At 51.7% G+C, this 11,973-nt stretch overlaps 6 protein-coding genes across 6 annotated transcripts; 2 read left to right on the top strand and 4 right to left on the bottom strand.

Annotated features, from left to right (window-relative positions):
- The first annotated feature begins 581 nt into the window (after nucleotides 1-581).
- On the top strand, nucleotides 582-1,274 carry BKA58DRAFT_376452 (uncharacterized protein). The gene is made up of 2 exons (XM_046169524.1): nucleotides 582-971; nucleotides 1,028-1,274. Exons 1-2 carry the CDS (start codon nucleotides 713-715, stop codon nucleotides 1,159-1,161), a joined length of 393 nt encoding a protein of 130 aa, XP_046028899.1. The 5' UTR covers nucleotides 582-712; the 3' UTR covers nucleotides 1,162-1,274.
- A 76-nt stretch (nucleotides 1,275-1,350) lies between these two features.
- BKA58DRAFT_417661 (glycoside hydrolase superfamily) lies at nucleotides 1,351-3,181 on the bottom strand (the record flags this gene model as incomplete). Its single annotated transcript, XM_046172645.1, has 3 exons — nucleotides 1,351-2,336; nucleotides 2,374-3,069; nucleotides 3,121-3,181. The coding sequence occupies 3 exons, from the start codon at nucleotides 3,179-3,181 to the stop codon at nucleotides 1,351-1,353; spliced, it is 1,743 nt and encodes a 580-aa protein (XP_046028900.1).
- A 1,023-nt stretch (nucleotides 3,182-4,204) lies between these two features.
- On the bottom strand, nucleotides 4,205-5,934 carry BKA58DRAFT_88285 (uncharacterized protein). Its single transcript, XM_046176105.1, has 3 exons — nucleotides 5,178-5,934; nucleotides 4,533-5,128; nucleotides 4,205-4,440 (listed from the first exon to the last, which is right to left on the bottom strand). The coding sequence occupies exons 1-3, from the start codon at nucleotides 5,666-5,668 to the stop codon at nucleotides 4,325-4,327; spliced, it is 1,203 nt and encodes a 400-aa protein (XP_046028901.1). The 5' UTR covers nucleotides 5,669-5,934; the 3' UTR covers nucleotides 4,205-4,324.
- Nucleotides 5,935-6,489: 555 nt separating this feature from the next.
- BKA58DRAFT_88300 (uncharacterized protein) lies at nucleotides 6,490-7,209 on the top strand. The gene is made up of 4 exons (XM_046176107.1): nucleotides 6,490-6,642; nucleotides 6,696-6,748; nucleotides 6,798-6,860; nucleotides 6,915-7,209. Exons 1-4 carry the CDS (start codon nucleotides 6,617-6,619, stop codon nucleotides 6,980-6,982), a joined length of 210 nt encoding a protein of 69 aa, XP_046028902.1. The 5' UTR covers nucleotides 6,490-6,616; the 3' UTR covers nucleotides 6,983-7,209.
- BKA58DRAFT_452048 (WD40-repeat-containing domain protein) lies at nucleotides 7,125-9,732 on the bottom strand (the record flags this gene model as incomplete). The annotated part of the gene is made up of 5 exons (XM_046174411.1): nucleotides 7,125-7,642; nucleotides 7,694-8,462; nucleotides 8,510-8,707; nucleotides 8,756-9,492; nucleotides 9,549-9,732. The coding sequence occupies 5 exons, from the start codon at nucleotides 9,730-9,732 to the stop codon at nucleotides 7,437-7,439; spliced, it is 2,094 nt and encodes a 697-aa protein (XP_046028903.1). The 3' UTR covers nucleotides 7,125-7,436.
- A 203-nt stretch (nucleotides 9,733-9,935) lies between these two features.
- Nucleotides 9,936-11,544, bottom strand: BKA58DRAFT_353964 (uncharacterized protein). The gene has a single exon (XM_046168607.1). It carries the CDS (start codon nucleotides 11,474-11,476, stop codon nucleotides 10,028-10,030), a length of 1,449 nt encoding a protein of 482 aa, XP_046028904.1. The 5' UTR covers nucleotides 11,477-11,544; the 3' UTR covers nucleotides 9,936-10,027.
- Between the last annotated feature and the right edge of the window lie 429 nt (nucleotides 11,545-11,973).

The raw sequence follows: 11,973 nt of genomic DNA on the forward strand, positions 1-11,973 counted from the left end.
TGTTATGGCTTGACGGCACCACGATACGATGCTATAATAGCTCCGAGATTTACTTCTCCACTTCCTCTTTCATGCTTACAGGCGATTCATCCGGTGGGTGAAGAAGCTTAGACTCTTTCCTCACCAAAACAACGACGTCGCGACGGAGAGAATGACCACTTGACCACCAGTAGGAAACTTGAATAATGTATCATTCCATCAATATAGTATTCGAGGAATGATCAGCTACCAGGAAATGGTATCGACTGCAACGGTCGGATGCTTTGACGTCAAGCGCATCTCCCCGCCAGGGACTGCAGGATCAGAGCTTGTACCTTTCTAAAAATAAGCCGACTAACGCATCGAAAAGGAGAAGCGCAATACCAGTGCGCTCATGAGTATTGAGAGCCCCAGGGCTACAGTACCTCGGTGTGCTGTATGGCGAACAGCACTCGGTCGATCAGTGCAAAAGAGGTGGGCGACTCCACACCGCTAGGTCAAGGATACACCTCGCATTGAGACTTGAAAATAGATGCTTTTTGTAGAGTTCGTATTCGTACCCCGTAATCACGAGAAACGTGCGTCACGGTAGTATTCGGCAGCTACGGCTCTGTGTATATAACTCTAAGATTTCTCGCCGATAGACAGACATCACCAACAACATCCATCACTTCATCAACACTACAACCAATACTTCCATCTACCAACCACTCTCACCACCACCACCATCAAGATGCAGTTCACCACCGCTCTCCTCGCTCTCGTAGCCAGCACCGCCTCCGCCGCCGTCCTCCCCCGCGACAACCAAGGCGAGTGGAACGTCCAGATTACCCTCGGACCCGACGTTGGTCTTCTGTACATCCACGCCGAATTCGCAAACGACGAGTACAACGGCGATGATGGCAAGCTGAGGAACACCTGCTACCAGACCGAAACCCCCTTTGTCCAAGGTTGCGACCGCACTACCTTTGGCTTTACCTACGACGGAAAGGGTACGTTTACAACTCCATATGCCACTCTGATAGCATGAACTAATCTTGTTTTGTAGTCGTCACTCTTCAGGAGACTCTGCCCAACGGTGTTGTCGTCTACGGAGAGGCTGATTTCGAGGTCACCACCGACATTGGTGGCGGCCGTAAGCGGGACGACATCGTTGTCCCTGTTTCCCGCGCTGTTGTCTAAGTTGGATGGTTTTGGTGACGATGGCCTTTTGGCATACTTCCGCTCTGCAGAGAGTAGTGTATATATTTGATCGTAATGCTATTTATTGAATCAACGCAAGGAAATTGTACCTATCATGCAACACACTCTATGATTGTTTGATGTATCATGCAGCATCTTCCATGTCAGACTTAATCCCCTTCAGTTCTCTTAAACGTTCACAGTGTACTCCACCGCATTCCCCGGCTCCCTGGGATAAAACTCAATCATGAACGTCGTAGCCAGACCCGCCGCCCTAACGGCATCCAGCGCCGCTGCCTTGATAACTACACCTTGCGCAGTCCAGTCCCACTGGTTACCATACGTCGTACGTCCCTGCTGTAGCGCAGGAAGGTACTGAGTCCAGTCGTCCACCAGATACGTTCCATCGGCTTTGGTAGCCTTGACGGCCGCAGGCCTATTCTGGCCAGACCATGTAACCGGGATGATAAGGTCCTGACCGGCTGCCGGCAAAGTACCGGAGGTACTTGACAGGGTTGGTGTGGTGTACTGAAGGACATTGACTTGGAGAGCAGCACCGCGGTTAAAGGTCAAAGTCAGGTTTGCTAGGCTGCCGGTGGGAGAGGTAGGTGTGATGATCGACTTGAGGTATGCAGCTGCGAAGGTAATCTTCTCGCCTGAGACGGTGTAATCTTTGCCTTTGGCTAGTTGTCTGCTTCCTTTGCTAATCTTACTGAGTGTGTTTCCGTTGAACATGAAGCCTAGTGTAGCGTCTCCTACGGTTTCGTTTTTGCGGTGGTAGATATATGCGGAGCTAGACTGTGTTGTAGAGCCGTCTGTAGTACTCTCCGGAAGCGCGTTCGGGATGCCCTTCACTGCGTTGCGGTAGATATCCAGGGCTACCTCGTCGCGCCAGACATGCGTCGCGCGATCAAGGAAGTCGGCTCCGTTGTCCCAGAGAATGGTCGAAGTGTTGTATTTTGCTGCTGTGCGGAGGAAGAAATCAAAGTATCGCCAGCGCGCTGCTGTCTCGGTAGCGACGGGTGATACAGCCCATTCGCCTATTACGAGTGGGATATCGGTGAAGTTTCCGCGGACGGCGGCGAGGTCGGCTTCGAGGGCAGCTTTATCGGCGTCGGAGCCCCACGTGGTTTTGCCCCAGGCTTGGAAAACATAGTCGTCTGTGGCGTGATTAGCTATGAATACTTATGTAGTAAGACCATTGTTGCTTACAAGGAGAGTAGTAGTGATACTGAATGCCCCAGGGGTTCTTGAACTTCGGATCAGGCTTCTTAAACCACTGCGCCGTCTTCGCTCCATCTTCGCCTGCGCCAACGAGCGTGACAACACGCTTCGGGTTGTGACCCCCAGCATCATTGATAGCCTTGAGGAAGATGTCGTTTAGCCTGTTGACCTCAGCGCCGTGCTCAGCGGTAGTTCCTGGAATCTCATTGATCGTCTCGAAAGCAACCTTCTCGCTCTTGCAAGCGAGCTTCTTGCCAATCTGCTCCCAAAGTTTCCCAAGCCTCTCTTCAACAGCCGTGACATTCGTGTTCGCTACTGTAAGATCGGCCCAAGTCCAAGAATCGTGGTGAACGTTGACAATGGCGTACAATCCGCGGTCTGTGACCATGTCCACGACATCTGATACACGTTGCAACCACACGGGATCGACGATCCAGTCTGGCGCTTGAGAGGTGAAGTGGTACGCCCAGGTGATGGGGATTCGAATGCTCTTGAAGCCAGCTCTTTTCGCATCATCAAATGTGCTTCCGACGACTGGCGGGTTGTTCCAGCTACCTTCGGTCTCCACGGCATCGAGCGTATTGCCAACATTCCAGCCCGGGTCCAGTTTTGCGAAGAAAGTGCCCGCTGAAATCGATGCGAACTTGGAATCCGAAGGACATTTTACGCCAGTGCCATTTGTCGCTGCTTTTCATTAGTCAATTTTTCGCTTGTCGGAATCGTGAGAGAACTAACATTGCGCGAAAGCAAATGCGCTGTTTAGCAGCACTGCTGCACTTGCGTGGGAGATTCTCATTGTGATCCTTGAGTGCTCTGGTCGACTGTGTCCCAAAGAGACCAGGAATAAGAGCAAGATATACGAATACTCCCATCCCTATGGTACAACTAACTCGCCTCATATTTTCTTCCATATAGCTTGACCCACTCTCCCCTCGCCACATCCCTATAAGCCTCGCATGTTAATGAGGTTGTTACCCCAGAATGTCGCCGCTTGTAGTTAGCGCGACAATCAAGCTTCCGAATTCATTTGCTTATATTGGAAAGCCGCCTTCTTACCCGGTTTTGCAGCGCGAAAGCAGAATCATGGAAGGCGTTTGGAAAGAAATAGTGAAGCCATTTGGGACGCTGTCATTGGTTGCTGCTGTGTTTGGTATAACATCGCGTCCTATCGATATTGCAGACCCCAGTCTGGATTCATATGCAGGTCCCCGCGGGCCTGAATCCAAATTAGCCTGGGAAGCGACATTTCTCCACCAAGGACTATGGCGCTCCTTTGCCCACGCTATAGTCTCCTACCTTCAGGGTAGCTCACATGCGAAAAATGGAGATACTAGTCTCCAGGAGGAGTAATACAGTTATTCCGTACCCAAAACAGTCTGGCAAAAATGTGGCGTGACAGCTACAAAACCAGGGCAAGGTATCAAGTCACCACATGTGTTGTGCATATATGCATGTCGTTTCGAATACCAAAAAGGCCGACAAGACCCGCAATAAAAGATCTAAAACACAATGTACCAAAGAATGAAGGCCTCTGGGTACCATCAGGGTACGGTATGCCATTTGGGAAGACAAGAGAGAGAACTAGCAACACAATTGAAGAAGAGATTGATTCCTGGAAGATGTTCCGACCGCCCTTAGAACGCCGAAAAGAAGAGAAGGACCAGGTACCAAGAAGATCATTAACCCACAGTGTCGCATGAGACACAAAATGCATTCAAGGAAAAGGGCTGATTATGATTTCGTCCAAGGTCTTGTCAGACAAGTTGTCCGCGAAAGGGCGGCCATTCGACTCGCGCTGACGTTCGTACTCCTTCGCGGCAAGATGGCGGTCTTGTAGCTTGGGTTCTTAGATTGACCGTTCTTCCGCCGAATTAGTTTTCGGGCGAAGTGTCTTGCATAGCTGTTTTGGCACGTGGAATTCATGCTCCAGCTCTGCACCCTACTCGGGGCGGGGTCTCTTGGCCCCGTGCGGGTTCTGCCAGCTGCCATCGTTGCCGCCTTGATTGCCTTGGAAAAATCCTGGGTTGAATCCTGGGTTGCCGCCGAAGCCACCTCCTGTAGTTTTGGTGTTAGCGATCATCCAAGTGAAGGACTGGGAAGTTTGGGGGTTAAGTCATTAGTCTGAGGATGAAAATTTCTCGACGTACCCATTCCTCCCATCATGCCCATGTTGCCACCACCCATACCCATCATGTTGGCTCCCATGCCCATCATGTTACCACCCATAGGCATGTTCATGCCACCCATGGGGTTTCCGCCCATAGGGTTCATGCCCATGTTGCCGCCACGACCGCGATTGCCCATACCGCCACGCATGTTACCGCCCATCATACCACCGCGGTTGAAGCCGCCTCCGAAGTTGTTCATACCGCCCATAGGGTTGCCGAAGTTGCCCATTGGTGCTTGAGCCCCGTAGCCGCCCATGTTACCACCAGCAGGAGAAAAGTTACGGTTATTTTGGTAGCCCATGCCTCCCCTGTTGAAGTTGCCACGGTTGTTGTTGTTGTATCCGCCTCTGTTGTTATATCCACCCTGGTTGCCGTAGTTGCCGGAAGTAGCGCGGTCGTTCCTACCCTTATCTCGCGCGGGAACATCCTTTGGTAGTGTCTTGAACGGGTTAACGTGTGGAGGACTGAAGATCGCGGTCGGCTTCTTCGTGTGGGCTTGATCTCGGAAGAGGTTCTCGATCTGGTGCTTCAGAGCAGTGGCTGCCTGTGGTGAGTTCAAGAGAGTGAAGACTTGACTACAAAAGCGATTAGCCTGGTGTGCGCCCATACGATGGAGTGACTAACCCTTTGCTCTTGCCGTTGACCTTATGCTCATTGAAGGTTACCTCGACAAGTTCATCTTCGCAACCACTCTGGTTCGCCCATCCGCGGATGTCTTCTTCACTAATCCACCAGTTTACATCGTTGATCATGAGGGCTGCGGTCGCGCCAGGGTCAGTCGGGCGATCGTCGTCCTCACCCTGCTTGCGCTTTGTGCCCTGTTGCTGAGGTGCTTGTTTGTGAACGTCAAGGCCAGCTGCACCTCCTGTAGATGCAATTTGTTGGGTGCTCTGGTCATGGTGGCCATCCCCGTTTGTGGTGTCTTCTGTAGACTCTTTGATAGCTTGATCGCCATTCTCCGCCTTCGTGGTATCCGATACGTTGTTTGATGTCGCAGCGTTCGCATCTGTGTTCGGAGTGTTCGTGTCGGTTATGGTGGTGTCTTGCTGTGCGGTCGAGTCTTGGTAGGAGTCATCGCCGTAGATGTCGATGTCGAAGTTGTCGTCGTCAGCCATGTCTGCTGTGGTATGTCAAGTCAACTGCAGTAAGCGATGAGGTTTGTTCCGGTATTCTTTCTTTAATTCGCTTTTAGGTACTTGATGTGCTAGTATCAATAGCCAAAGTACATGCAATTCTGTGATTGGCATACAAATCAGCATGATGAGATAGAGGGGTGATAAAAGAAAGCATGCGTTTGCGGTCCGTTGCAATGCGAAAGCGAGAGAAAAGACAAACAGCGTAGAGTGTAAGGCCATACGTACAGTGCCGCTGTCGGCGCGTGGTGGCAAGGTCCAGAAAGACAGCTCAGTGCAAGACGGGGTAGTCCGATCGCCCCTGGCAGATGCGGAGATGTAAAAGGTACAGGATGTGGTGTGAGAGATGTGTGTGTGAAGCCTCAGCCTGCCTCCTGCGCTTGCTATCGCTAGCTTCCAGTACAGTGTGCGCGAAGCGAAGCTGCTGTATACAATGTCCCTTCGAATTGATGCGGCGCTGAATCGTGCGCTACCAGTAATAGAAGAAATGGAGAGCAACGAGGACAAGCTCGAGTCAAATGTCAAACACGTTCCCTCTCAACCCTTGACTGTGCGCGTGAGTCGATGTAAGCAAGCGGGTCGCGGTCGCGCGTCTCGTTGGCGGCTCTATTGCGTAGTGAGTGACTGCGTTCAGTGACAAACCTGGGGAAATGGGTAGATTCGACTTGTCGGCGCGAGCACGAGTGATGGTGAGCGACAGACGAGGACGCGGATGCGATAGCTCGCAGTTAGCGTCGCCGCTTAGCGTGCTTGGCGCGACACCTACCCCTGTCGGGTTTCTCCGCAAGGCCAGATTGCGTCCGTCTGGTAATTTGGCAGCTACTACCCTGAGTTCGCGACCTCTCCGACAACCCGCGATCCATTCAACTCGACAAATCACTCACGACAACTCCACACACCCCACGAGTCAATAGTCACACATCAGTCGCTATGGAGAACGTCAAGGAGTTCGCTGAGTAAGCCCGACGGCAATCGCACGATGAGGGAGTAATGGCTAACCTCCGCGCAGTATGCCCGCTGAGTTCCTCAAGGAGGGTACTCTGTTCATGAACCGCTGCACCAGTACGACTGCCTCTCCAAACCGATAGTGACGTGTCTAACACAACCACAGAGCCCGACAAGAAGGAGTTCATCAGGATATCGCAAGCAGTAGGAATCGGTTTCCTCATTATGGGTTAGTGACAGGTCGCATGTCCGCCCCAGATCCATCAGACTGACAGTCTCGCAGGCGTCATCGGCTACGTTGTCAAGCTGGTGCACATCCCCGTAAACAACATCCTCGTCGGCGGCTCATAGACGCTACTACGCCACAACACATCGATTCTCTTCCCTTTGCATCTTCGACCACGACACCGGTCCGTTCATCATATCATCTTGTATTAGGGGCATTGGGAGTGGAAAGACCCGCCTTTACCTTGTGGGCTCCATAGAGGACATATGGCATACTCAAAATGGCTGTACAGTACGGAGGTTGGGTCAGCGGGAGTTTGATTATATCCAAATTTAGGCATGCGCAACATTCACGTTGATGGAGTTTGCGGACCAATTGACGTGATGTAAACTAAATTCCGTGGGCCAGAGTCGAATGATAGACGGACTGCTTCCAACGTGGGGAAAGCCACGGCAACCAGAACCGAAAGTCCCTGCGTATATACAATAACCTTCCGAACTCCTTCCTAGATGCCTATATACAATACCTACATTCGCCCGCTTATCGGAAGTCTGGTGGGGTCAGCTGATGCAGGAGCTTTCACTCCTCGTTCATCATGTCTTCATACCACATAGGATGCCTTCTCGCCCTGCCCTCAGCACTCCTATAGAGCCGCTCATCGTGCTGCAATTGTGCATTGACCCGCCTTCCAATCTTCGGCTCCGCTTCATCTTCTTCAAGGCCATCATTCCATGTGTGAACTGTGCAAGTTCCCTGTGAGGTGCCCCAGCCATTCCACGAGGTTGCTAGCGATAGTCAGCGAAAGAACCGAGGAGAAGATATATATAAATACTTACCCGCAATCATGGGTGCATTAGGATGCCAGCTTGCATCTCGAACACAGGTCTGCCATCTGCCCTCGTTCCTACCCCAGTGATCGTACATGCCAGAGAGAAGATCTGCATCACGTGGCCTTGAGTTTCTGGTCGCTTTGAGAACATCGACTTTGCCAGCAAGAGTCGCATCCATGTTCCAGATGTAGACCGATCCGTCGTAGCTGCCGGAATAGACATATCGCGAGTCGGTGCTACCGGGTGGTGAGAAGTGGCATCGGATGAGCGTCTTCAAGACCGTGTGCCCCCGGAACGTGACAAGCGAACAGTCGTGTGGATGTGGGCGGTAGTCATCGAAGTCGTACGCGTTGGATCGGTACTCGAAGCGATTGGTGTATGCATTCGGGTCAATGCGATCAGCCTTCTCTTTCGACATCATTTTCCTCAGATCCCAAAGCTTAGCGGTTTGGTCCTTGCCATTGCTAAGTACGTATCGCCCATCACCTTTGCTGTCGACATATGTCAATCCTTCGGTGTGACCGAGGAAAACACCAGCTTCTCGGCCATCACCCATACTTCTTCGGTCCCAGACCTTGAGTGTAGTATCGTCTGAACCAGAGTAAAGAATATGCGGCGATTGAGTGTCGCCGAAGCAGACCGCATTCACGTCGTCTTGGTGACCCGGTATGCGTAGTACTGATTGACGACGCTCGATGTCATACACATAGACGGAACTGTCTCCTGTTCCTGCTACAATCTCACGGCCATCGCCAGAGAATCGTATCGACCAAATCTGAAACAGTTAGTTGCGAAATTAAGCCTTAGGTGCGAATAGCTTACACCAAAGTATCCGCGGAATCCACGAGGGGCCGGTCGACCGAGGTCTGAGAAATCGAGGTAATGGGGATCAGAATCATTGTCAGGGTCAGTGTGGGCTAGCGCAACGATACTTCTAATAGAGCTGTATGCCAGGAAGCGGTTGTCTGGACTTAAAGATGCATCCGTGATAGTCCATTGACCGCCGTCGTATCTCACCGTCTGCCATGAGTCAGCTTTGCAATGCTTCAGATAAACAATGTTGCTTACCTTGTAGTACTTCCAGTCATATGGATTTGACGTGTCATACATGCGCACTTTGAAGTCCTGTGCGCACGAGAAGAAGAAATTACCATCGTCTGAGAATTGTCCCGAATAACATCGCGCATTATAATGTATGATGGTGTCGGCCACAGACTCGGGTATCATATCTTGCCTCAACAGCCTCGTGGAATTTTTCTGGCGACCATCACCTCCAATGCCCAACTCTCGTCGCATGATGTTGTAAGCTAGCTTCTTTTTCCTCTGGAGTGTGTCCTCCGATCTCGGGTTCGTTCCGAAATTACCTCCTTGCATCAATTCCTGACCCTGCTCACTGGGCACCTTTTCAAACAAGTCTCTGCCTCGTGGCCCTCGCCTTCTGCCAGAAGACCTTGTGCCAATAGGGTCATAGCCAGTGCCTGCGTTGCTGTCTTCTTCATCTCCCTGTTCATCATCGTCAAGCCTGCGTCGCCGAAGCGCGGATCGAGGAATAAAGTCGGTGGCGAATATCCGTCCTAATCCGGCGTGGCCAAGTAACTGCATTATCTGCTCACGTGTGATCATAACTGGCTGACGAGGATCGTCTGGATCATCATCGTCCCCGTCTTCGTCTTCGTCTTCTTCTTCGTTCCCCTCTTCATCGTCCTCGTCCTCGTCGTCTTCTTCGTCATCATCTTCGTCGTTATCGTCGGTGTATTCGAATGCGATCTCCACTCCGCTGAGGTTACTCAATCGCTCGGCAGCATCTTGCGATAAAGTCAGTCAATAGTTCGTGAGCCATGCAAGACAGATTCATATATACCATGAAAGCTCAAATCGCCTTCACCGTCCTCATTGTCGTCGGTTCCCTCTTCTGCGGGCACAAAGTCCATGTCGTCATCATCATCTTCAGTATCGCGCCAGAACGGGTCGTTTGGATCGTAAACAATGGTTCTTGCGGTGTCCTCCTCGGTAGGCGGGCTAGTCGGGGCGTGCGAAGAACTCATACTTGCGAAAAGCTGTCCAGCAGATGTCGCAAGTTGTACCGAGGTGATTATGATGGTGATGCTCGTAACGGGCGGGAGCTTTCTTAGTAGTCACGGTAATAAGGCAGGCTATCTCCGATTTCTCCACTCTTATCGATAGATTGAGCTACGCAGCACGGTGTTCCACATAACCACGTCACTGGGATGAGCGAGTATAGCAGAATGTCGTATATGGTAATTTGTTGATTAAAAAGCGTGAGTACAATAAAGGGTATCTAGTCGCGAAGAACACTATGCCAACAACCCCACATCGGGCTCAATCAGTATCGGTATCCTGGTGCGAAATCATAAGCTCAGGATCCGGATCATCGTCTTCAGAGTCAAAGTACGTCTGCCGAGGCGACGCAGCCTGCTTCGGCGGGGACCGACTGATCCTGATTGCAGAGCCCGTCATCTCTTCTGGTTCCCTGGCCTCAAAACTATCGTGATCTATCAGCGGTTCTGTAGCTCGTTCCTTGCCCTTTCGTTTCGACCCAACAGCCTCTTCCAACATGTTCTTGCCCTGTGTGAAAGCTTCGAGCTCGGCACCGATAGCGCAAACTAGTAAATTCCAACTTCGCGACGAAGCATACTCCAGCTTCTCTTCCAAATATGCTATTATTGCATCCATTTGCTCGAGAAGCTTAGTAGGATCGGGAACGCTCTTCTGTGTCGTGGGCCGCATGGAGTCTTGTAGGTTGGTCTCGTATTCTGCCACCTTCTTCATAACATCGGTCCACAACACCGCACCCTCGTCAAGCGCACCACGATCTCTATCAACCTCTTCGCACCTCTCAGCCAGCCTTGTGTACTCGTCTTGCCAGTATTCGCGTGCCATGTCAAGCGTCCGTCGCTTCGCGGGTAGTGTGAGGAACGGAGACGATGATATTGGTACGTGGTCCGCGTTTGGAGGTCGCGCAAGGAAGTTTGAAACCTCCCGATCTAGCAGTGACAGCGATGTTTTGTAGGATGCCAATTTGGCTTCCACGGAGTTTTCTGTATCAGCCAGCTCGTCCAAGACTCGCCGGTGTTGTCTCTTCAACGCCCACAGTTCTTCTTCCTTCTGTCGAATCTCTTGTTCTAGCTTCGAGGCTTCCGTTTGTAAGGTTTGCGCCCTTGCGCCAGCGTCTTCTCGCTCTATATCCCTGATCTTCTTCGCGAGCCGTACACGCTTTTGGCTCCACGCATCGGTCTTCTCCACTGTGCTTTGCAGTTTCCTCAAATCCTCATCTAAGAGGTCTAGTTCCTCGGCCTTGATACTGGCAAGTTGCCTTATCCGCTTAGATATGCCTTGTCTTGCTGTGTTTAGTCCCACTTTCTTGCTCCGTGTTGCGCCGTGGCCGTTTCCGCTGTCCTCGCCTCGGTCACTGGACCGAACACTGCTAACAGTTGGTGTGGTGCTTCCATTCGATACGTGGCCGTCTCCTGCGCCAAGGCTGCCCATCAGGCCATCAGCTTGTGCGTCAAGTAGCTCTTGCAGCTGTTGTTCGAGATGTCTAGCTCGTCGTTGCAAAGCTAGTAGGTCGTCGGGAACGCGCGGCGGCGGAGAAAGGCTGGATCTTGGGGCGTTCCACAGTACGGAGGAAGTTACAGGCGGTGGTATTCGAGGAGAGGGCGGAGAGTTGTAAAGTGGTAGTTCGTGTTCGCGCGCGTGAGGGTCTTCAAAGGACTTTCTGAATCGCCGCGGCGGTGAGAGCGAGCCGAGGACTGAATTAAAGATAGACATTACGGTGAACCATGAGATTACTGTGCGCTCTATAGTATATTTGAAGAAGCGTTGGTGAGAAGTAGTTGTGTATGCGGTAGCGTTGGTACCTCGCGCATGTGAACGAGTCAGGCGCGCTCCGAGAGCTCTTAGTCAGCCACGTCATCTCAGACAGCTTGGGAGCATGAGACACGTGATAATAATAGGCAAAATGATCAAGCAGAACATAAGATGCGATCGGCCGTGAGGGCTTTCCATGAGGAGTGAACTGCGCTGGCAATTTGCAGAGGCACTGTTATGCTTGCAGAGTTCGCGTGAAGTACCTGGCAAACGACTTCTGAATGTTGCATTTTGGGGTATGAAAGATTCTATCGACACAGAGAAGGAAGCATTTAGCTTTACGCAGCAGCAAAGTCTCCAGAAAATCGCGCCTTGCAGTCGTGGTGATCACCCGTGGACCATTTCACCTGGGCATCCCACATGCGGCCTGCTGGCGCCAAGCCATATGCGGCTAGTGT

The sequence above is a fragment of the Alternaria rosae genome (genome assembly GCF_020736505.1).
Source record: "Alternaria rosae strain MPI-PUGE-AT-0040 chromosome Unknown BKA58scaffold_2, whole genome shotgun sequence".
Classification (NCBI taxonomy): Eukaryota; Fungi; Ascomycota; class Dothideomycetes; order Pleosporales; family Pleosporaceae; genus Alternaria; species Alternaria rosae.

What these genes read in the sequence shown, in the direction of transcription:
- BKA58DRAFT_376452 (XM_046169524.1), top strand. Translation starts at nt 713, where the DNA reads ATGCAGTTCACCACCGCTCTCCTCGCTCTCGTAGCCAGCACCGCCTCC. An exon ending in CTTTACCTACGACGGAAAGG is followed by an intron (nt 972 to 1,027) that starts GTACGTTTACAA and finishes CTTGTTTTGTAG; the next exon opens with TCGTCACTCTTCAGGAGACT.
- BKA58DRAFT_353964 (XM_046168607.1), bottom strand. Translation starts at nt 11,476, where the DNA reads ATGTCTATCTTTAATTCAGTCCTCGGCTCGCTCTCACCGCCGCGGCGA.
- BKA58DRAFT_88300 (XM_046176107.1), top strand. Translation starts at nt 6,617, where the DNA reads ATGGAGAACGTCAAGGAGTTCGCTGA. An exon ending in GTTCATGAACCGCTGCACCA is followed by an intron (nt 6,749 to 6,797) that starts GTACGACTGCCT and finishes ACACAACCACAG; the next exon opens with AGCCCGACAAGAAGGAGTTC. An exon ending in AATCGGTTTCCTCATTATGG is followed by an intron (nt 6,861 to 6,914) that starts GTTAGTGACAGG and finishes ACAGTCTCGCAG; the next exon opens with GCGTCATCGGCTACGTTGTC.
- BKA58DRAFT_88285 (XM_046176105.1), bottom strand. Translation starts at nt 5,668, where the DNA reads ATGGCTGACGACGACAACTTCGACATCGACATCTACGGCGATGACTCC. An exon ending in GTCAACGGCAAGAGCAAAGG is followed by an intron (nt 5,129 to 5,177) that starts GTTAGTCACTCC and finishes TCGCTTTTGTAG; the next exon opens with TCAAGTCTTCACTCTCTTGA. An exon ending in GGGCATGATGGGAGGAATGG is followed by an intron (nt 4,441 to 4,532) that starts GTACGTCGAGAA and finishes CCAAAACTACAG; the next exon opens with GAGGTGGCTTCGGCGGCAAC.